Below are 24,029 nucleotides of genomic sequence, written 5' to 3'. Positions count from 1 at the left end.
AAAAAGGCTCTTTGCAGAGGTAATTAATTTAAGGATCTTGTGATGAGGTCATTTTGTATTATCTGGCTGGGCTCTGAATGCAATGACAAATGTCCTTGTAAGGGACACACAGGAGATTTAACACAGAAGAGGGGACAATACAGAGAAGAGGAGTCAGCACGACCACAGACTGGAGTGATGTGACCAGTAGCCAAGAAATGCTGCGGCCACTTGCAGCTGCAGAGGCAAAGAGCAGATCTGCTCAGTGCCTCCAGATGGCGTGTGACCCCGCCCGAGACCTTGACCTCAGACTTCTGGCCTCCGGGAACTGTGAGTGGAACTGTGAGCGATCCAATTTCTTTTGTTTCAAGCTAGCCAGCTTGTGGTAGTTTGTTACAGCAGCCACAGGAAACTAATACACTCACTACGCATGACTCAACTGGAAGAAATAGCTCTAAAGTGGTTAACTCTGCAAACCACTGCCCTCTGCCGCCCCCAAAGTATTCTTTTGCTTCGTTCTTACTCATCCCAGTGACTGCGTCTGGCCAGTCCAATGTACCCACAGAGGCTGTCCAGGGAGGTTTCAGAAACAAATCTCTTCCTCTGGGCCTCACCAGAGGGTTCAGTGCTTACACCCACCCCCATCACGTCCGGCCCCCATAAGCACCCCATGGCCAGATGGGGAACCGAAGCACAGGATGGGGCCCGTGTCTGTTCTGTTCACGTCCACATCCAGCCCAAGCCTGGGGCCTGCTGCCCACCAGGAACACGAATGGCATATCCAAGGTCACACAACTTCTGGTGATAAGCTTGTCCGAAAACAATTCTTCTGACTCCCACCCTGGTGCCGTTCCCATTAAACCCTGCAGCCAGGACAACACAACCAAACAACTTCTCCGTGGACTGGAGGCCCAAAGACAAATGCCATTTCTGGCTCTGTTGGAGGAAGAGTACCACAGGGAGTCAGTCAACTTTCTGGGTACAATTTCTACATCATTCCACCTAAAACACTAATGACTGAAGTTCTACCAACTCACAGTGTTTATGAGAAGTTCTCAGCATGCTGGACGTCAGTCCTGCCCCTGTGTGACTCGGTTCTCCCATCTGCAAGACGAGTGAGCTGGAATCTGAGATGTCTAAGGCCCTGGCCAGACTGCCACCCAGCAGGTGTGTGTGTCTCCGCGCACAGGATCAGGAGCCGTGCATCCATCTGTGTCCCAAGTCTCAGCCTGAGGGCCACCACCTCCTCTAAAGGCTACCTCTTATCTACTCTGTTACTTTAACCACCTGAAACAATGCTAAGGGTCGGAGGGTGGGGGGCGAAGTCTCTAAATCACACTGTGTAAGTAATGACTTGGTTAACTCCCTCTAGAATAAAACTCCATTAAAAGTCTCCACTCATTACAGATGAGGGTTAACTGGTCTCAAGCTGAGCTTTTTTTTTTTTAATTAAAAAAATTGGGGGGGGGATTAGGTTTTACTTATTTATTATTATTATTTTTTAATGGCAGTACTGGGGATTGAACCCAGGACCTCATGCATGCTAGGCATGTTCTCTACCACTGGGCTATACCCTCCTCCTCAAGCTGAGCTTAAATACACCCTCCATGAACGCACAGAGTATGGGGTGTTAAATGAATTAAGACACATTCAGCCATGTTTATGGCACTGCAGAGGCTGACCACTGACCCAGTCCTCCAACTCTACCCATCTGCCCAGGTACTGATGATCTGAGCGCAAATGATTATCTATTTGTAGATGTCGGCAGGCCCCTCCTTGGCAAAGCTTCCTAAGTCCATGGGGCTTCTGCTCCCCTATTCCACTGAGCTGATCTTTCCAAGGCCTTCTGAGACCTCTGTGCCCCTCGATCCAGCCATCCCTTCTTGGTCCTCATTGAATTCATCCTCCACCAGCAGCCTTGGACAAGCTCCCCTCTTCTCTCCTCCTCCAACTCTTTCTTCATTGTTCTCAGCCTGCCCGATGGGACTCCCACCTTCCAGCCACTCCTCTGCCTTCTGCTGATTCCTCTCCACCAACCCAACCCTTACATGCCGACCTGCCCCAAGGATCAAGTCTAGAATCTCTTCTGTTTTTTTTCATATTGACTTCCTTGGTGATCTCACCTAGATTCATGCTTTTAAATATTAACTATGTGATGATGAATCCCAAATCGTATCTCCAGCCTGGACCTCCCACCGAACTCCAGACATGCATGAACAACTGCCCGCTGGACACCTCCGCCTGGAAGCCTAGCAGGCACCCAGACTTACAGGTCCAACCAAGCTGCGGAGGCGCCTGTCGTCCCAAGTCAGAAAAACGATTCTTCTGATTCCAGTCCCAGTGTCCTTCCTGCTAAACCCTGCAGCCTAAGAAGCAATCATCAGATAATGGCCGTCTTCTCCATTCTCCTCTGTTCCGGTTAGTACGATTCCACCCATCCTGCCCCTCAGACTCAGACTCTGGAATCACCCTTGTCTCTTCCCTACTAATGAATCCACCATCAAATCCTATCAACCCCAGTTGATATCAATATGTCCAGAATCTGACCACGCCTTACCACCCCACAGCCACCACTCTCATCCAAGCTGCCTTCCCCTTTCCAGCCTTGTATAATAACACTGAGCCCGTTTCCCGGCTTCCACCCTGGCCCAATGCCCCAAAATTGATGCTCAATACAGCAGCCAAAGCAATCTCGTCCACCAACACTGCCTTTTGTTCCCTCCCTGCTGGCCACACCAGCCTCCCTGCTGTCCCCCGAGCGCACGAGCAAGCTCCTGCCTCGGGCCTCCGCACTAGCTCTTTGCTCTGCCTGGAATATTTCTCCCCCTCCTCAGATGTCCCCATGCCTAGGTCCCCACTTCTTCAGGTTTTTACTCAAACACCCCAGTGCTGGCGGAGATGTCCTTAACTATTTGGTCCAAAATGTCACCTGTCTCACCCCAACCCCAGCCTTTAATACTCCACGTGCCCCCTTTCCTGCTCTATGCCTTCTGCTCAGTATTTACCCTACATTCACCTCACATGCTTATTACCGCGCGTCCTCTTCACTGTGTGTCTCCCCAGCTAGAACAAGAGCTACAAGAGGGCGGGGACTTTGCCCCCTTGGTTCACTGTCACATGCCAGCACCTACAGCAGCGCCTGGCCAGGGGAGGCAGTTAGTGAGCACCTGTTCACTGAAGGAGCCATGAACGAGCCCTGCAGAGTTCAACGCTACTGTGGCCTTCGAGGCATCTCCCCCCACCCCCCCGCAAGAATCACTGAAGGTCGAACCTCTCCAGTTCATGTCCAGAACTGAAGGCAGCAACACCCCATCCATCCAGCCCTTGGTCTAACATGGGCCGGAGATGTTTCACAGGAGCCAACTTGCTGAATAAGTGAAGCATCACAGCCTTATCTTTATCCTGTGCAATGGAAATTTCCTCAAATCTAACACACTCTTCCCACTTTCTGAAATGCCAAAACTGAGCAGCCTGGTAACGCTCTGATACCAACTCTTTTTTCCTCCAGCTTTACTTGAGATATTATTGACATATAACATGTAGGTTTAAGGTAGACAAAGTGATGATCTGATATTGCAAAATGACACCAACTCTTGAAGATTCAGGGACACTGTTACATTATCCATTCGAAGCCTCGGGCCCTCAGGCAGGGGCAGGGTGCTGAAGTCTCAGAGTGCCATTTGCCTGCAGCCTCACACAAGTGGTTCTGAGAATGTCTCTTCTGCTTCTAATGGGTTCCAGCTCCAAATCTGTCTTCCAATTCCACCTGGTTCTGGGAGACCTCCAGAGGCAAAGGATCTACCCTACTGCTTTCTGTCTCCCTGTGCCTGGCCCTTGGCAGGTGTCACCTAACATCTGCTGAATGGTACAAACAGAAAATGCCGGCATGCAGGGTGAAGATGCTGGTGGCAATGAAGGCACTGATGTGAATGATGCCAACAACTGGGTGAATGAGGACAGGGCAGCGACGGCGTACTGAGCGAGCGGCTAGGACGGGCCGGGCACGGCGCTTTCGGCTGTGGGCAGGGACCGTCTCCCCGCTCTTCACAATGCCTGTGAACCACGTGGCAGGTAGTTTTGCTTTACAGATAAAAAAATCAAGGATCGGAGAAACAGAGTGACCTTTTCACCGCCACATAGCTTTCTAGTGACAGAAGCTGCATTCAAAATAGGTCTGCCCGACTCCAACCCCTGGGCTTTTAATCATTTGGATGTTTTCTGGGTTTTTTGTCAAGAGAAGAGAAAATAACAAAAAACACTTGTTGAATGAGTGAGCAAATAAATGACTGAATGACCAGAAGCTCTAAGATGGGGAACACATGTATTCCCTTGTCTCCTCCTGTATCCTGAGCGTCCTGACCAAACTGGCGAGATGCTTAAAACACTAACATGGAAATGCAAAACAAAGGAATGGAGGGTCCCCTCTCTGCCACAGAAAGAAGTCCTTAGGCTCTGTGTTCTGCATTGACCTCCAACTCTCCTTGAGCGCCCGAGAATGGCTGCTGTGAACACACCTGCCCTTTGGATGTTCAAGTCTCCTCTTTCTATCCACAAGGACAGGAATCACAAAGGAGAGGAAGGTCACAGCTTCACCACTAGCCTGGAAGGGCCAAAGAGAGAACCTCCAGCAAAACCCGATTCTACGAACCCCAGTAACAAGGCCTGTGTCTGTATTTACTATTCCACCTGGGACTCCAATCTTCACGCCATCCCCCGTGCCTTAATAACCCTCAGGATTATCTGTACCTCCACTTCCATTATGTATCACTGATATATTTTAATAAATAGTCAAGTAGAAAAGATTAGATTAATAGATTAAAACTGTTAACCTATTAAACAACTCTTACAGTCTAGAAATTCAAAATAGCCTACAATGCATAAATACATCATTAGTTTGAGATCATTCTTAGGCACTTAATTTTCTGCAGTGTATGGTGTCAGTCAGCCACGACGCTGGGTAATACCGCCGGCTCACAAAGACAGCATGAAGATTTAAATATTAACAGTTAATTCCCTGGTTAATTTAAACCTAAAACAGAGAAAAGCGAGAGTCTTGAGCAATGCTGTCAAGTCACAAACTCCAACACTTAGCAGGTGGGGCCCTCCAAGGAAAGTGGGAGCTTCTTCCAAAGGTGTCCTGGGAGCTTGGCTCAGGTCAGTAAAAAGAATGACTGCTAACAGCATCTTAAACAGATGCACTGCCTTCATTTTCCGATGGGTCTGACCGTGGTACGATACACATCAGCTAGCAGCCTGCACCGCTCTCTGAAGACCCACCTCGCCGTGTCTCCCCTCACACAACGGCTGGGGTGCTGCAGATGCAGGAATTCTCACCCACTTAGAGTGAATGCCCTTGACAGGCAGGCGGGGACAGGGAGGCCACAGAGGGGCCCATGCCCACTGTCCTGCATCTTCCGGAGACTCCAGAGAGCAGTTAACTCAACCATGAAGAGGGAGGCCATACCTAGGCTCTCATACTGGACGTGTAAACAGAGGATGAATACACCCCTTCTGCTGCTGGTGTTATTTTTTGCTGAGGCTGTGACTTGGCAACCATCCCTTTCTCTTGCTCTCTGATGCCCAACTCCTCTGGCCATTCTCCTTGGAATGAAATGTAAAGCAGCTTCCCAACAGGACTGCTCCCCTTCCATCCTGCCCACATGGACAACTGATGCGTGGAGCTGCCCAGCTGCTTAGAAAGCTCTGCCATCCCTCCAGTGGGCTCCCCTATCCTGGCATTACATCTGGCCTCGGCCCCTCCACTCTCCATCTGTCTAGCCCTTGAGATCAGCTGATAACAGACTGAGGTTTGGAATGCACGGCCAGCTCTGTCCACACACTCGAATGTGAGCATCCAGGTCAAGACATGCTGCCCCTGGACACACAAATGAGACTCCTCACTACACAGTCCAATCCTCCCAAAGGGTCTGAGGATGATAAACGAGATGTGTGGACCATTGCCACAGCTTCCTAACCTGCCCACGTCCCTCTTTCCAGGCATGTAAGCAGCGATGGTAACACTAACCGCTAAGGGTTGTTTAGAAGATTAAAGCAGAGAGATGTTCATAAGGTGCCCAGCACAGCACCATACATGGAACGGGACTCAATAAATGTTAGTTCTTTTCTCCTGTCCTTACCAAGCACTAGTTAGGCAAAATGTGAAAAGTTCGATCAAACTGTAAAAAAGGTGGCCTCTTAGGCTCTAGGTGAAGAACTATAAATGAAAGTGGAAGAGGAGTATTTAGCCCTTGTGAAAACCAAAGAAGTGGAGGGCACGGCCCTTCTAAGTGCAGCAGCGATGAAGAGGAGGGAGGGGTGGAGACATTCACTGCAGGATGAGAAGGTGGGCGGGATCAAGATGGTAGGTGTGGATGTACCAACGTTCTTAACCACCATGGATTGTGTGGAACACACAGGAGGCTGAAGCCAAGGGTGAGGATTTTTTCTCTCGTGTTGGCAGAGCCAGACAGACAGGAAGGCTATGGACATTTCTTGAGGTGCTTTCTCAGATCGAGGGCCTTTGCCATTAAGGGGCTCAAGAAGCAACCACATGAGACCATTCTGGCTCCATTCTCAAGACCATGCTTCTTCAGAACAAGACAAGAGTTCTGGATGCTCTGAACTGGTAACTGCAGCTTCACAAGGAGAACTTTCTTAATTTGCTCAGGAGCACAGGTGGGAAAGTCGAGATGGGTGGGTGGACTGAGCCCAGGCTCCTGAGAGACCCTAATCACTTCCCTTAGCTGGACCACCCTGAGCATGAGAACCACAGTGCCATTTGGAAAAAGGATTTGCCGATTTTGATGTATGTGACTTACAGTTTGCAGGCTGTCTCCAGAGAACAAACCCAATGACGTGTCTGAATTTTCTAGAATCTGCCCCATTTGTGCAGAGCCTAGGTTTAACAGTAACTAATTAAGCAGAGAGTGAACTCTGCCCACCAGAAAAGCAAGTGGCCCCTTTGGAGTAAGTATACGAACCCTCAGAGTCAGCCGGCAATTTATGATTTGTTTGTAGCCAAACTACCCCAAGTTTCGTAGGGTGAGAATACACATTTCTGGAAATCAAATGAGCTCCAATAACAGGAGCATAAACCTAGAGTCAAGGTGAAGGTGCAGCCCGACTGAAATACACACAAAGCTGGTTCTCAGATAATTCATTCTGCTAACACCGCACTGGTCATTGACACGCATCGGGTCTTCTGGTACTATTGAATTTTTTGCAATTAAGGTTAATTTGTTTAGGGCTACTTTAATTTTCCTGCTGAAAACCAAAAAGCTAAACAAGAAGACAGTATTTAAAAAATAATTATGCAGCTGTACACACGTGGTTATGACATTAAACTGTCCAGTAGTGGAAAATCTTCGCTTAAAAGGACAAGACTCAGGCCCAAAGCCATGTGACTATTTGGGTGATCTTGGACAAGTCGATTTCTCAGTTTCCTCTGAAGAGGTGGAATGCCAGTCGCTGCCTTAGGGGCCACTGGGAGGAACAAATGAGATGTGCAAAGTGCAGGACACAGGAACTGGATCACAGAAGGCCCTTGACAGACATGAGTGCCACCCCCACCCCGTCGCTACCTCTAGCCTCTCCCTGATTTCCAGGCTCTAGGAGAAATCAATCGCTACCCACTGTCTTCTAGGAATGGAATCCAGCATGGCGGTGATGGTGGTGATGAAAACAAGATTTACTGAGCACCTACTACAGACCAGGCAGTGTGCTCAGGGTACACGTACCATTATTACTGCACTTAGTCCTCAGGACACCACTGAGAGGGAGGTATGAACATAATCCCCATTTTACAGACCTTAGAGGAAAGTGAGGTCTGGTCACTAGCCTGCGGTCACACAATCGGGCAGTGGCTAGTGCTGGGATCTGAGCCCAGGCAGTCTGGGCTCAGCAAGAGGGTGAGTTAGGTGCCCGGCAGACCAGGCACGGAGAGTGGGAGCCACGGGGGCCATGCAGCTCCACTCTGGGGCTTTCGCAGGACCAAGCAGGAGGCTATGCATTTTGGATGCAGGACTCACAAAATGCTTCACTGAACTGGATTCCTCAGGCCTCAAAAAAATGGCCTTTCAGAAACTTCCCTCCATGCCTACCTTTTAAGGTCCTGCTGCTCCTGAACCCTTGGCAATACCTCTTGTAACATCTTGCTCCCTGAAATTTATTCTCTTCTTGGCAACCAGAATGATCTTTTTAAAACCAAATCATATCATGTTACTCCTCTGCTCAAAGTCCCCAGTGGCTCCCCATCTCACACAGAGTAAAAGCCAAAGTCCTGACAAAAGTCTCCAAGGCCTTATGCATTCATATCAGCCTCCTCGCATTTGCTCCAACACAATGCATACACTCCTGCCTCAGGGCCTTTGCACCTGTGTTCTCTCTGCCTGGAATGTGCTTCCCCCCAGTGACTGCTTGGCTCAGTTCCTCATTTCCTTCAGATCATTATTCAAATGTCACCTTCTTGCTGATGCAGTACTCCTTCTGGCTCTCCCCATCCCCTTCCCTGCCTTTCCGCCATAGAACTTCTTACCATATGACATACCATGTTAAGTGTTTATTAAGTCTCCTCCACTCCCACTAGAACATCAGCTCCACAGGACCAGGCATTTCTGTTCACCACTGTACTTCCAGCACCTAGGTCAGACCCTAGCACTTAGTAGGTGCTTAGTAAGTGTCTGTGGAATGAATGAATGAGACTTAGTCTTATCACCTCCTCCCCCACCCCAATCTCCCTGTCTACAAGATCCTGAACACTTGATAGGCAAGTGTTACACATGGTGAACAAGTCCCTGAACGTCTTCTATCCCTGGTTTTCTCATCTCCAAATGAGAGGGTTGGACCAGATTATCTACGGAGTCCTGCCAGCTCTGAAAACCTTCAATTGACCAAAAAAGAAAAAAAGAAAAGAAAAGACCATAAGTCTTCATTATAGCAAGGCTGCATTTGCTTGATTATAAAGACTGCATTTCCTTTAGAACTGTCCACAGTTAAGGCCCACAGCCCTCCACGCCTCTTAGAGTTAAGTGAGCTTTGGCTGCAGTTGCGCTATGTGATTTGTAACCTGCTCACCAGGTTAGCATTAACCTCAAGCGCTGGGATCACTGGTCTTATAAAATCAACCCAGGTTGGGTTACAGGGAAGTAAACCAAACCACATCTGGTTGTTTCTTAGGTTCAGAAACACCACCTCTCCTTGTCCCCCTCAATTTAACACTAATTCCTTAGCAGCCCATGCTGTTGGTTTTGGGGTTTAGCCAGAGGCCCTCTGGAGAAGGAAGAAAATTAGGTGTTCTGGGCCAAAAGGAAGGCACCGGGACGAAAGCACACCCCGGTGTAACAACAGAGCATGCGCGGCACAGCTGGGAGGTGGGAGCAGAGGCCCATGTCAGAGTCACAGGTCCCTCAAGGTCATTCCTGACCAGGGCCTTCCAGCCTAACTCTGACTTCAGGAGCCTCTGGCCTATTTCCCCATCTGAAACAGGGACTGCATGAGTCTAATGCTCCATAAACTATCTACGACTCTAAGCCCCACCTGGCCAATCTAACCCAACTAGGGTCAAATTCACCAGTGGCATCAGCCAAGGACTATGTCAATGTTCTCCAGATGTTTAATGCAGAATTCACTTCTCACACTGAATGCCGGGTCACTCTACAATAATGCTGCTTTGGTTTTTCAAAGATGCTCTATTAGCTATAATGACAGAATCAATATAAATTCACTAGTGAGCTCCTTTGGAGTCCCTGCCTTCTGGCCCAGCCGTCAGCCAGGGGTACAGCCCGGGGCCCCTAACTGGCTTCTCTAACCTCTGTTAACTGATCACTTCCTGCGGAGAAGCAGGAGGGTGCAGTGGTTAAGCACCTGCATCAGAGAAGTCAGGCCTGGGTAGGCGTCCTGGCTGTGCTGTTCCCCCCAGTTGGGCAGCCTGAGGCCTGGACACCTCTCTGTGCCTCAGCTTCCTTATCAGTAAAGTGGGAATAATCAGAGCACCCTTCACAGAGCTGTTACCAACGTTACATCAATTAACGAATGTAAATCACCTACACCCATGCTAAGTATAACTAAATGGTAGTTATTACTATTAGGAATTTTTTTCTTTACACCTCAATTCATACACTAAGGTTTGGGCTAGCCCTTCCTGGTGTCTATTATGGCACCATGGTAATAACACGGGGCTCCATCACTAAGTATATGCAGATGTAGGTTAGTCAGGGATAGCAAACAGATGACACACATGCCCCCCACCCCCCATCCCCTGACCAGGGCAGACACCTCTAATCTATCTCAGCACTCTCCTCACTGACTACAGCCTTGGGCTGATAAGACTCGATTCAGAGCTTCAGGAACCTATTACCACTGTGGGGAAACCTGCCTGATGTCCTCTGATCACCGTGCAGAGATGCTGGGATGGGAGAGACTCATGCATCAGAGAGTGAGGGCAAGGACCACATCCATACACAAGTGATGAGGGGTGAAAGGAAATTTGTCCCTGTTCACTGCTGTAGACGCAGCATTGTGAACAGTGCCTGCCATTGCAGCAGACACTCAAATGTCTGTTGGGTGAATAAATTAGTATCTAATCTTCCTGAGCCACGGCACAGAGACTGGGTCTAACCTAGCAGGTGCGCAATGAACATGGAAGGACAGTGGGGGAAGCTGGTAGACCCTCGCTTGAGAATAATGTTGCAGAAGCAGAGAAAGCACTGGCTTAGGCAGGATCAGAGCCTGACACAGCCACTCACTCAGCATGTGACCCCGAGCGGGTCGTCCTTTCCTCCCCATGTGTACAAGGAGGGCAGGGACTAGACCAAGTCCAAAGCCACTCCAGACATTCAGAGCCAGGAAGCACTTCTAGGCACTGCCAGTCTAGGGGCCCCACAGGCCACAGCCTCATACACTGTACTTACAAAATTCCACTACCAGGGGCCCAGGAGACAAGCACAAAGACGCTGGGCGGCTGCTGGCCACACGGGTCACTGGATTCCCAGGCACAAGCCCGGACATCCAGCCCTCCATTCCAGCCCATACTCCCGGCCCCTACATCACCCCAGATCTTCTCCTATCTCGTCCAGTGTACCCATCCCATTAACATTCACTGAGGGCCGGCCCACGGCAGTGAACAAGACAGACATGGCCTCCGCCTACAGAGCTGGCACTCAAGAGGCAGAGAAAAGCACACACAGACGTGGAATTACTGAAAAGCACAAACAGGCCACAGGCAGGGGGAGGGGGGTAGGGAAGGCTTCTTGGAGGGAAGGACAGAATAGAGACCTGAAGGATGGAAGGTCCCTGATCATGGGATGACCAGGGAAAGGAATATTCTAGGCAAAGGAACAGCAGTTGCAAAGGCTCTCAGGCCAGGGGTTGGCAAACTAAGCCCACTTGTGTATTTATGTATTATCTATGGCCGCTCTCAAATTACACTGGCAGAGTTGAGAAGCCGCTGCAGAGACCTGTGGCCTGTAAAGTGTAAAATATTTACTATCTGGCCCTTTACAGGTAAAGCCGGGTGACCCCTGGTTTACACTGTTAGATAAATAAGAGAAGGTCAGGGGAGCTAAAACAGACTGAGCAAGGGGGAGACTGACAACAAGGAGACTGGGGAGGCGGGTGGAAGCCAGGCCATGCTGTCGTGGGTGGGTGACAGTGACCTCCAGCCTGGTGTCACTGCCTCCATTCTAACCAACTCCAATCCACCCTGCAGGATCACCCAGGGTGATCCCCCTGAAACACAGCGCTGAAGAACACCTTACTCTTCTGCTCCCATGCTTTCCCAAAGCATGTTCCAAGGAACACTGGCTTCATGGGATAAACTTCAATAAAAGCATTCCATAGTTAAGCAAGTTTGAGAACATGTCATTCTTCATGATGCAGCAGCCGAGATGCGATTCAAGCCCAGGTCCCTCTGCCCAGTCCTGTGCATCACCCCTAAGTCTTCCCCAACTTGAGAGGCCAAGGCCAGTTTAGGATTGAGTCATCCTTAGATTCCATTCCCAGGTGCCCACAGAGGGTACCAGGAGGGCTGGAAAGTGCTACCCACAAGCTCAGGGAGCTGGTCCAGACTATCCACCCTTCCAGGTGGTAGGGGAGGACCAGAGAGAGGTGGCTGTTAGTCACGAGACAAGGGAGAAGGAGCGGGGTGCAGGAGGGGACAGGGGAGGGGGCGCATACCTGCTTGCCGTGCTTTTCCTTCCAGCTGCACTGGCTCCGTCAGCCTGCAAAGGAAATCCAAAACACCTACATCAGCCAAGGGGAAGACACAGATGCGATCCACTGCCACCCTACCCAGCTCCCGCTCAAACACCAGCCTTCAGAGGGGTGAGCTGGCCACAACCCCCTGCTCTATCCCTCCAGGCTGGAAAAATCTGCCCCCAGTGGTTAGAGGGAGTCAGGACAGCCATCGCCCCTCCCCTCCCCCCAGTTTGCTGGGCCCTTTAAATCCAGCTGAGCACCCATTGCCAACACAAACCCAGCAACCACAGAGCCCTGGGGACTTGGTGAAAAGTAAGTAACCAGCTAAATCTGAGATTGAATTGCACCATTTTTATTTTCAGCTGGGATTTCCAATAAAACAGTAGCCACAGATTTATTCCTACCAACTGGAGGGGGAAAATCCTATTATGTTAAAATATTCTGTCCCCCAACCCTGCAAGCAGGGGGAGGCAAGAGAGCGCTGGTTGGTAATCTCTTTTATCTGGGGGTAGAGGGTGGGGAGACAAGGCTGACCAAATGAAATTTTCAGAAATCATAAAATTCTGGTTCAGATGGAGAGACTGAGGCCCTAGGAGAGGAGGGGCAGCCTGAGTCTCACAAGGACCGAGGGACAAATACCCGGGGATCCTGACTCCTAGGCCAGTGCTGGGGGTACCTCGACGCAGAGGCTGCGGACATGGGGAAAGCGCCTGGGTTCTCCACCACCCCTGGTTGGAGATGCATTCCCTAGCGTTGTCAAAACATTTATAACAATAGTAATCACAGTTAGAACAATGCAGGTTCCAAACTAGCACACATGTGTTTCCAAATTCAGAATCCTTCCAATTTTAGAAAGGTAATGTGGCACATGTGTTCTATAATTTGAAATAACTCTGCCAGGGTCTGGGGAGCCCCCAGGACTCAAGCACGTTGATATTTCTATAAGGAAACTGACGCAGTCAGCCCTGCGTGGGATAAACGAAGCCGGCAACCAGCCTCTTCTCCCATTAGGTCAAGTTCGGCTGCCTCACCAGTTACAAAAAATCTTTTTCTTTTCAATCTTTTTTGAATTTCAGGATTGCAGATGAAGAATTGAGGACCCAAAATAAAAACAGCAGCAGCTACCTTCTGATGAGCGCTTACAAGATGCTGCAAACTGGCAAAACCAGATGGCAGACTTTGAGTCAAACAGTCAATATATAAAAATAAAGGGATTTCACCCAAAAAAGGCCAGATTTCAGCTTCTGAATGCAACACGCAGTCCCACATGACCACAGTCAGTCAGATGTGACATACCTGGTTCTCCACAGTCCCCACCACTCCCTCTTGCCTTATACCCAGCCCTCCAGCCTGGCCCCCGTGGGTATCCAGACTCTCTCCCCCACCTACCTTCCCATCAGGCACTAGTATATGGACACCTATTTAAAGTCTCTCATTTAATCCTCCCAATAGGTCCCCCAAAACACATACACAATATCCCCATTCCACATGTGAGGCACCAAGGCTCAAAGAATTTAAGTCATTTATCCAATATCCCACAGTTCCAAGCCCAGGCCAGGCCATTCCAATGCCTGCCTTCCACAGCTCTGGAAGACTGTCTCCCACCAACACTCAGAAGAGGCAATGGGGAAATGGGGGGGAACCCATATGGCCCCCACAGCCCATATGAGGGCACCGGAAAGGGGAAGGACAAATAGAGAGGTAGAAATATAAGGCCTGGAGGGAGCAGTGAATGGGATACCAGTGCATTATTTCCATGGAAGAAACAAGAGAGAGGAAAATGGTTTGCGTATCTTTTCATTGGGAGCAAAAGAACAGGATCAATTACGGTCTCTTTCCGACACCTTGTCTTCCTCAAACTTGTATGGAAAGTGAACAGAAAGAAGTTGCTTTAATGTTTGTATCAGAAGAGGCAGAAGAGTTAGGGGTGGAAATTCTGCCCCAGAGAGCTTTAAAAAAAACTGTAAAATCCCAAATGGTCTCTCCCTTTCAGACTCAACTCTAGGCCTGTATTTCTAGAATTTCATATGTATTTTTAATGCTGTCTTTGTGTGTGTGTGCCCTCTTCCTTCACGATCTCACAGAGAGTTGACCAGTTCAAGTGCACTGAACACAGGACAGGGTAGGGAAAAGGGTCTCTCTTGGTCAGCACACCTGACCATCTTTATCCATGTTTCCCTTTTACGGTATTTATGATATTTGAGCTTCTTATTACTAGTAACTACACTCTTTTTTGTTTTCCACCCACTTTTATAAAACAAAGAGAAAATGCTAAAAATGTTCAAAGAGCCGCCCAAACAAATTCTTCTGCAGAAACCTAGGTGGAGCAAATGGGAAATGGGACGGCTGGAAGGAGGAGTGTTATCCTTGCCGGGTGGGAAACGTCTGTTACTGGCAGAGATGAGAGGTGGAGACGGGAAGAAGGCAGAGATGGACAATGGGCACAAGTGAGAGATGCCCAAGAGCGCACATGTCCAATGTCACGGCACCTGTCAACCTCAGCACTCGGGCCTGATGGGTCCAGACCCACCATTATGACAGAGGGCAGCTTCTCCGGCTCTCCCAGCCCCGAGAACACTGATTCTCAGTTGTAGATCTTCCCTAAGATGCCAGGCCAGCTTTGACTGTCTCCTCACAAATATCTCAAAGCAATCCCTGCTGTTTGAATTAAGTTGAACTTCTGACTGTGCTGTTTCCTAGGCCCAAAAGGTCTTCTACCCAGCAATTTCATAGGATTCAACCTACACCACAAGCTCACCTTCACCCAGTATAATTCAACCTGACTCTCAATCTGAACCTAAGTTTAAGAGCACAGGGTTTAGAGTCAGACGTCTGAGCTCAGGTCCTGGTTCTGCCATTTTCTAGCTGTACGACCCTTGACAAGCCATCTGCCCTCTCAAGGCCTCAGTTTCTGCATCTGCAAAATGGCAATATGCCAATCCTAGGACCTATCTCATGGGACTGGAGTCAGACTTAAGGTAAACACACTACACATGTAAAAGTACATAGCGTGAGCTCAGCCTTAATAATAATCATTAACAACCCTAGATACAGCTATAAATGTCACCATTTATTGGGTTCAAGAAACTGAGGCACAGAAAACAGAGAAACTTGTACAGGGTTACACAATAGATGGGTGAGAGGCAAAGCCAGGCCTGGACCACACCAGAGGTTTTCCCAGCCTGTCTTGGGGCCTAATCTGAATCCTGGGCTGCAAGTCAGCTTGTCATGAGCATCCACCAGACCCCAGAGCCCTGAGGCCTTCTCCAAAGGACCAGTCAGAATGACAGTGAATATAGCAATGTAGGCAAAGTACTAAGCACAGGTCAGGTAAGTGAAGTAACCGCTAAAGTAATGGAAACTCTACTGCTGCTGCCACTGGACCACAGGCCCCAAAAGATGCAGCTTTTGCCTGGCTCTGTCTGGGTCTCAGTCTGAACCCTGGGTAAGCTCTTTCCTTTCCCCGGATCTGAGGTTCTCATAGGTAAAAACAGGGAGGGGAGGCACCAGGGTTAAATGAGATCATCTCTCGCTCCCTTTCACCTCTGATACCCCTAGGTGGGGCTGACCCAATTTTACCCAAACCCCTCAAGGGTAAATAAAATTTGGTGGGGGAAGTGAGCTCATGAGAGGCCCTCCTCCTCACTCTTATATAGATGGGGGTAAAGGTATCCAACCCCCACCCCAGCTCCCCATAAAGGCACCTGTCCCCTCTCCCAGCCCCATCCATTCTTCAACACACCAGCTTCTTCTCAGGACCTGGGCAAGACTATTTTTGGTTTCATTTGACCCTCCTCTTCCCTCCCAAATGAACGTTAAGTTGTTCTTTTCCATTCTCTTATTAAGGATTTTTCCTGGAAAGAAAATATTATTCCAAACCCAGAAATTTTATTTCTGAATTTGTGCAAATGTAAGTTGTAAGACATTAGCTGCATTTCACATTTTGTGCAAATGGCAGAAACAGGCAATTCGTGTGCTACGGGATGGGGGCTGGCCAACGATTTCGATAAAATAAACCCTTTTTTAATTTAAATGCTAATGCACTGAATTAAAATTTAATAACTGAGGAAATTGAAAAGCCGAGCAGGAATATTGGAAATAAATCCAAGCAGAAACAGCTGAAATTAAAAATTCTAGAGAGTGGGAGGATAGCAGCTAAGCTGTCTTATATGATTACATTTTTTTTTTTTTTTTCAGAATGAAGCAAAAAAAAAAAAAATCCTATCTCTCACTGGCTCTAGGGCAGTAAATCCACAGTGCTGTGATTTATTGCTCAATTTTCCTGAGGGAAAAAGGCTTTCTTTCATGCTGAAATATTTCATAAATTTCAAGCCAGCATAAATTCTTAATTTAAAAGTTATGGAGGTCACATTTAGTGCACTGGTACGGTTCCAAAATCTTAAAGGAATAGCAGCAACCAAAAAAAAAAAAAAAAAGAAAAAAGAAAAGGGAGGGGGCAGAATTTAAATCTTTTTTTCATTTTGGTTTTAATTCACAAGTTGAAATTTCATTATTAAAGATTCTTCCTGGATGGATAGAACCTAAGCACGTGGGGAACTGGTGTGTGTTTGGAAATGTGCTGCAAAAGATGAAGAGATAAAGATTTAATTCAATTATAAAAAGGCATTTTTTTTTTAAGCCACTTGAGGAATTTCTGGTAAAAATTTCCTCCCTTCATTGCCCGGGAAGGGGTGAGGGTGGGGGAGGGTGGCCAATGTAATTGCTTCTCTCAGATCTCCAATCTTTTGTGTACACTGATATATTCATTTGTTATACAGCTGTTCAGCGGCGGAAAGAATGCTGGGGCGCCCATAATTCTAAGCAAATCAATCAAAAATTAATGATTTGTCATGCTTGCACAATGGAGGAAAACAGCTCCTTGGGTCCCGGCTGCCTGATCTCGAAGAATGAAATGCCTTTCTGCGATAAGAGAGCAGAGCCAGAGGCTCAGGGCAGCTGAGGGGCCACCACAAGTGTGGGGGCTCATGGCCCGCGAGCTCTGAGAGGATGGAGAGGGCATCTCCAAGATGGCGCGGTGGCTGGTCAAGCCCAGGACGGACCTGAGGCAGCATGTTTCCGTGGTGGTATAATTAGAATCTTGCCTTTTTCCCTCCCCCACTGCAACTCAAAAATCGCTTCCTCTCTGGAGACTTCAACGACTCCCCCCTCCCCCCACCAGATTTGATTTGTCCCTGTTCATTGTTCTCCCAAGGCTGCTAACACACCACCACCAGTGCCTTTCACCAACTCTAAGGGACAGGGACCATAGTTCCTGGACGGCCTGCGTCCCCCACCAAGAGTGCACTTCTGGATAAAGACCCCATCCCACACAGCGCTATGTCTCCGGCACCCAGCTCAGGGCCTGGCACAGGGCAAATGTTCAGCAAATATGGTTGAATCCATTAATTATTATTTCTCAGGAAAAAGTCATACTGAGGTTGCTTAGATGAATGATGAACTGCATTGGCAGTTATACTTGGATAAAATTTAACAACTGATCTTAAATAATCAATCACTCCCTTATTCATTCAACAGGTATTTCTTGAAAGCCTACTATGCATCAAGCACTACGGCTGGGCTTTGGGTGGACAACCTCAAATCCACTGGTGGACAATTCCAAATCTCCAGTGCTCACTTCCTTCCATCCCTGGAAGGAAAGAGTAAACGTGAACCTGGGAGAGGAGAGAAGTTCTCTGCATGCCCAAATACCTTTGAAGTCTCGTATTCTCTCTTACTAATTCATGTGAATGTTATATTCACAAGTGTCAAATGCATATTCCTCCAAACTACATCTGTGTACTTCATACATATGTATGTATGTTAGTTTGAACATAAAAATTCTGTTTTAAATATCCAACTGGTACAGCTGACCCTGCAGGAAGACACTGAGGCTCAGCCGTGGGTGAAACCAAATGCACTTGACCTGGAGGCCTGCAGGAGGCACTGAGCCTGCGAGAAGCACCTACCAGAGCCCCGGGACCCGCCCAGAGGATTATTCTATGTCCCCTACTATTTGCTGAGGACTGGGGCACAAGTGGGTCACAAACAACTCAAGCCTCATTTACATATCTCTTTCCTTTCCAACAACCAGTGGATCCCCCAGATTTAACTTGAACTTTCTGTCCCACTGAAGCACAAGTCAGGAGAAAGTCATCTGCTCATCCAACAAGTATTTACCGAGCTCCTCAATGCACCAGACATTGTTCTAGGCAGCTGGGACACATCCTTGTCCTCAGGGCAATTATACTCAAGTGGAGGGCAGACGGTAGTATTAAGGGAAATCAATTAGTAAGATATATAGTATACCAGAAACTCATCAGTTCTGTGGGGGGAAAAAACACAGAAAGGTTGGAGGTGATCAGAATGCTGGACCAAGGGAGGAGCCATGGGTTGCAATTTTGAAAAAGGTGTTCAGAGTAGGTATCATTGGGCAGACAACGGAAGGTAGGGGGATGGGGAGAAGGGAATGGCCAGTGGGCAGACCCACGGGCAGGAGTGTGGCCGGTGTGCTCAACCACAGCAAGGATGCCAGTGTGTCTGGGGCAGAGAGAGTGAGGACAAGAGGAGGGCGGTCGTGCAGAGCCTCGTAGGCCACTGAAGCGCCTTGGCGTTTACTCTGGGGAGCCACTGGAAGGTTTTGGCAGAGTGACATAATCTGATTTCTTTTCAAAGACCATTCTGGCTGCTGTGTTTGAGAATAGACGACGGGGCAAGGGTGGAGGCGGGCAGGAGGGTGGTGAGGAGGTTACTGTAACAGCCCAGGTAAAAGATGAAGGCGGCTGGGACCAGGGGAGTGGCAGCGAGGGAAGTGAGGAAGCACTGGTTCTGAATATAATGGAGGGTAGAATCAACAGGATTTGCTGATGAATTGGATGTGGGGTATGAGAAAAACGAAGCATTGGAAGAATCCAAAAATCTTGGGTCTCAGCACCAAGAAGAATGGAATTGCGTCTCTCTGAGAATATCAGTCATCAGTGCAGCACTTTATAGACTGTTACACTGCACTGAATTTTCCAAATAAGCCCATGAAGAAGACACTGCAGTTTATCCCCCTTTGACCAAGAATTACCCAAGCACCCAGAGAGGCCAAGTGATTTGCCCAAGGTCACACAGCTGGCCAATGGCTTGGCCAGGGTTCAGACTGTCTTCTCACCCTAAGTCCATGGCCATTTCCTCCACATACTTGGTCCTTCATCTCTAGAACCAATGAATCAAACTTGGCCCCAAACAATGCAGATGAACTCTTTCCCTATCTAATCACAGGACCCCAATGCAAGCACAGGTGGTCCCCACTTTTACTTAGCAGGTGTTCCTGAAAAACACTCAGTGACAGTGACTACACTAACACCGAACAAATGCTTTGCAAGTTCAAAGAGGATTCCATTCCCAGGGAATTAAATATATCATAAATTCCCTAATTAGCCCTTCCTTCTTTGATCACATTCAATGATATGTTTCTAGCATGTGGTACTTGGCTTTAATTTTGTATTTATTTCTCCAACTGAACATGGTTACTCAAAGCCTGAATGAGTGTTCAGGGCTCCAAGCTTGAGGAATGAAGTGGAGGCGGCCAGAAAACACTGGGTTAAAAAGAACTGGAACACAGGGGGTTGGTACCATTTTTTGATAGAAATTTATAGAGTTCAGGCTATAAATGGGTGATTATGATCAAAGCCTTGGGGGTCTGCTAAGATGAATCAGACATGGTTCCTTATTCATTCACCCAAATACTAGCCAGTAAGTGCCTACTATGTGCTGGGCACCAGGGTAGTTACTGGGGACATAACAGCATTAAGAACAGTGGGGGAGACGGACAGTGATTACTTACTTCACACTATCAATTTATAATTACCAATGAGAGATGTGCTCTGAAGAGAAAGGAGTGGGTTCCATGAATATCTTTGACAACAGGATCCAAAGAGACTACAGGGTGGGGAAGGGCTTTCCTGAGGGAGGGATGCTGGAACAGGGCACACAGATGCCCTCTCATTCAACGGTGGGGATGTAAAATCTAACACAAATGAAGTTAACACAACTGGGTGCCAGGGAGCGAGGAGAAGGGTGCCATCTTGCCCAGCTGGACGCCTGGGTCCCTGAACCCTGCAGGGCTGCAGCTTTCTCTGGGGGCCTCCACTTCTGGAGGAAGGGACCAGCCCACTGACATGGTCAGGCTCACACAAGGAACTCGTGACCAGATCCCAGGCCAGAGCCCAGAGGCTGAGGGGAGACACCTCACTGACTGGCCATGTTTCCAATTACAACAGAAACCCATGGGAAATGACCAATGTCTATTCCTTTTGGGTACGATGCCCTCTGCCCCTCCTCAAGCCCTTGCTATCTGAGGACACATGTCAAGCAATACATGCAGGCTTCCTAGGAATGGAACCAGCATATGGTCTGTTTCATGAGCTTCCAAGTACGGGCAGATTCTTCTCCTTGTACTCATCTCTGGTGGGCAGCCATGCAGGCTGGAGCAGGACCCTCACACTGACATCATCACCATCATCGTCATCACTGTCTCTGTTGTCGCCATCAACAGCTGGTAATTGAGCACCTGTAAACCAGGCTAAGGAGTTTCGGCTTTACTCCAAGGCTCACAGGCCACCCGGAAGGCAGGTGCACCTCTGAAAGCAAATGCTGTCTGCAGCGTGGAGGCAGGGAGCCCAATATAGAGGCCATGATCACCTCCCAGGGAAGAGATGATGATGGTGTGGGGATGGCGGTGGAGGAGAGGAAGCTCCAGGACCAAGAGCTGTTGGGAAAGACCCAGATGACCTAAGCTAGTGTGCAGAAGGCAACCCGGGTGGAGCTGGCATGCAGTAGTTACTCAATAAATGATGGGTTTAAAAATAAATACACCACTGCGGCTGCTGAAGAACTGCCAGCCTTGGACTGTATGCAGAGGGCCGAGTCTCTTCTGTGCACAGAGCTTGGCTCCTGGGAGGGACAGAAGTAAAAGATGAATCTGCTTGCACACCTAGAGCCTGAGCAACGGACCTTAGAAGGGGGAGCCCTGGCCTCAGAGAGGAAGAGCGGTAGCCTCCCGTGGGCTGCCATGTGGGACTCACCACCCAGGCCACAAGCCTCGTTCTCATCCCAGGGCGCCGGATGCCACCACAATTGAAGCCCACAGTCCATACATGGGTCTAAAGGTCTAGGTTAGTTCCTGTTGCTTAATCAGTGTAAATTCTATTTGCCCAGCTGGGCTGGATCACTAAGGTTGTATCAAAAAGTGTCAGGTTGTTGCTGGGGTCATGCCCAGTAAGGTTATTGGTTCTTTTGTTTTGTTTTGTTTTTGAGTGTTGTTTTTTGTGTTTCTTTGTAATGGAGGTACTGGGGATTGATTGAACCCAGGACCTTGTGCATGCTAAAGCAGGCGTTCTACCACTGAGCTATACCCACTCCTCTATTTTTTTTTAACTTTTTATATTAAAATAATTTTACATTTATAAGAGGGTTGCAGAGAAACTGCAGAGAGCTCCCTTCTACTCTTCAACCAATATAAAAAGTTTTGGCAGGGGAGAAGCATGGTCAGAACTGTCTGCAAAAGAGCTGATACCAGCATCCAGGGAGGGTCAGCTGAGGCCTGAGCTAAGGCAAGGCGAGCCCTGGTTTCCCTACCCAGGACCAGAGGTCAGAAGGCCTTCAGGCTCTAAGGCTAAACCAAGAAGGAACCCAGCAGCAGGGGTGGTAGTCACGGGGAGGCAGGTGGAGCACAAGCCCTGCCGCTTGCTAGCTGGACGCTGGGCACGTGATTTGACCCCTTAGTGCCTCAGTTCCTTCTTCTGCAAAATGGGAATGATGCTAATGACCATCTCACAGCCTGTTGTGAGGACGAAGTAAGCTAATCAGTCACATGCTTAGAGCAGGACCTTTACATCCACATAGTAAGTCAGCTTGCATTATTAGTCCAGCACAAAGGGCCTCAAATGGGGATACCACCAGCATCTACTGAGCACCTCCTGTATGCCAACGCTGGGTGTGGGCATCGGGGGAATCATCTCATTTAAACTCCTTGTCCACCATAAGCAGTAGAGACCATCCCCAGCCCTGCTGTCCAGACGAGGACCCAGAGCTCGCAGGGTGCTGGGACAGCTGGGAAGAGGCTCAGCCTGGCATCCAACACAGTGCTCTGATTTCAAGTCCATGTTCTCAAACCCTCTGCCATGCCGCTCCAAGGCTCAGGCGGCTGACCTTGGGGAATGACTTTCCCAGTCTTTAAGAGAGGACACGCTCCTCTGGGTGCATAAATGCTGCTCTGTTTGTTTTCTTTTGAAAAAAGAAATGCATCTCAGTTCTTTACAGTCACACAGTTAATCTCTCAATTTACAAAAGAGCAAGTCATGTGACTAGATTCCACAAAAATTCTCTCTCCAGGTTTATGATTTTACAGAAAACTCTAGGGAAAACTGCCTAGAGCGAGTTAAAACCAGATCAGCCATAAACCATGTCCTGGTACAGCCTCACCAAGCCAAGACTCAGATTACTCATTAAATATGTGATAAATATTCGCTTCAGATCAGCAGGAAGTTGGGGGGTGGGTAAGAAAAAAAAAACGTTTTTGCTTCATGGGAAAAAAAAACGTGTTATAAATACAGAGAGGGTTGCAAGCTTCAAAGTGGTGAACCCAGAATTGCAGAATCAGGGGACAGTTTTTAAAAGTCAACCCCTTAGGTATTTTTAAGCCAGGCAGTAAGTAAGGGTATCTCAAACCTCTTCAAAGGGACTCAAGTAAAGAGCGTGAGCCTCCTCTAACGCGGCCCAAGTGATGTGGGCATGCCGGGACAGCCCCCAGGGAGGGGCAGCAGCCCCCGAGCCAGGGGAGCCCTGGGACCACGGGCAGAGGCCATCTCTGGCCCTCCATCTGCCCACCTGTCCAATGAGGCTGCTGAACTGATGGCCTCGCAGGAACTTTCCAACTCTGACATACGGAGTCAGGCAGACCTGACTTCGAATTCTGTCTGCACCACTATGTAGCTCTGTGTGACCTGCCTCAAGTCACGGCCCCTCTCGTGGCCTCAGTTTCCTTGTACGTAAAATCCCCAAAAAACTCAGCTGCTGGGCAGATAAAAAGGTATAAAGTCTGTAACATTCTCAGCTGGTGCTGACAGTACTGATGAGCACAGATCTGGGTGATGTCATCATGGTTCCAAAGATGGTAGCAAGTAAAATTAATACAGTAAAAAAAAATTAACAAAAACAAAGAAAAACAAGAACAACATATTCTGATAACTCCAGTAGGATTTACTAGGCTCAGGAGTTCCTGGTTTGAAATCCTGTCTCCACCCCTGACAAGCCATGCGACCCTGGGTAAATCACTCAGCCCTCTGAGCCTCAGTTTCCTCATCTGTCAAATTGAGAAGATACTAGAACTCACATCACAAGGTTACTTAGGACTGAATCAGTTAATATACATAAAGCTCTCAAAATAATGCCTGGCACATAGCAGTGCTATGTAAGTATTAGCTACAGAAATAAATGTCATTTATTAAAATGATTTATCATTTATTAAACTTTAGGTGTATAATTGTCATTTATTAAAATTCAGACAAGTCCCTTTCTTCCTCTGAACCTCAGTTTCCCTAGCTATAAACTGGAGAGTTCTGACCAGACAAGCTTTGAGGACCTTCCCAGTTCTGAAACTTGCTGATTCTGTTGTTTGTTTTTCCCCATCCTGTCGCACTGACCAGACTGTATTCCACTCTGACCGGCTAGACCCCAGGCCCTGCTCCAGGAAGTCCACCCTGACCACAGGGACAACCTCCAACAGCACCAAGGGCACGCCTGAGCATACCTGGGAACATCACCACTCTCTGCAGCCTTGCTCCCCAGCAAACTGCAAGTTCCGGGAGGGTGGT

The 24,029-nt window shown here is 48.4% G+C and overlaps 1 protein-coding gene across 14 annotated transcripts in view; it reads right to left on the bottom strand.

The window, feature by feature from the left end:
* Positions 1 to 24,029, bottom strand: part of ZNF618 (zinc finger protein 618) — a 165,201-nt gene that overhangs the window by 65,819 nt on the left and 75,353 nt on the right. For all 14 annotated transcript variants that reach the window (XM_032478255.1, XM_032478245.1, XM_032478247.1 and 11 more), the window contains exon 2: positions 12,151 to 12,194. In XM_032478255.1, the coding sequence (XP_032334146.1) occupies positions 12,151 to 12,194 (44 nt within the window). The remainder of the gene's footprint in view (positions 1 to 12,150; positions 12,195 to 24,029) is intronic.

This window comes from Camelus ferus, chromosome 4 (genome assembly GCF_009834535.1).
Source record: "Camelus ferus isolate YT-003-E chromosome 4, BCGSAC_Cfer_1.0, whole genome shotgun sequence".
In the NCBI taxonomy this organism is placed as follows: domain Eukaryota; kingdom Metazoa; phylum Chordata; class Mammalia; order Artiodactyla; family Camelidae; genus Camelus; species Camelus ferus.
Note: the sequence above shows the minus strand (reverse complement) of the source record. Positions and strands in the feature narration are given on the sequence as shown.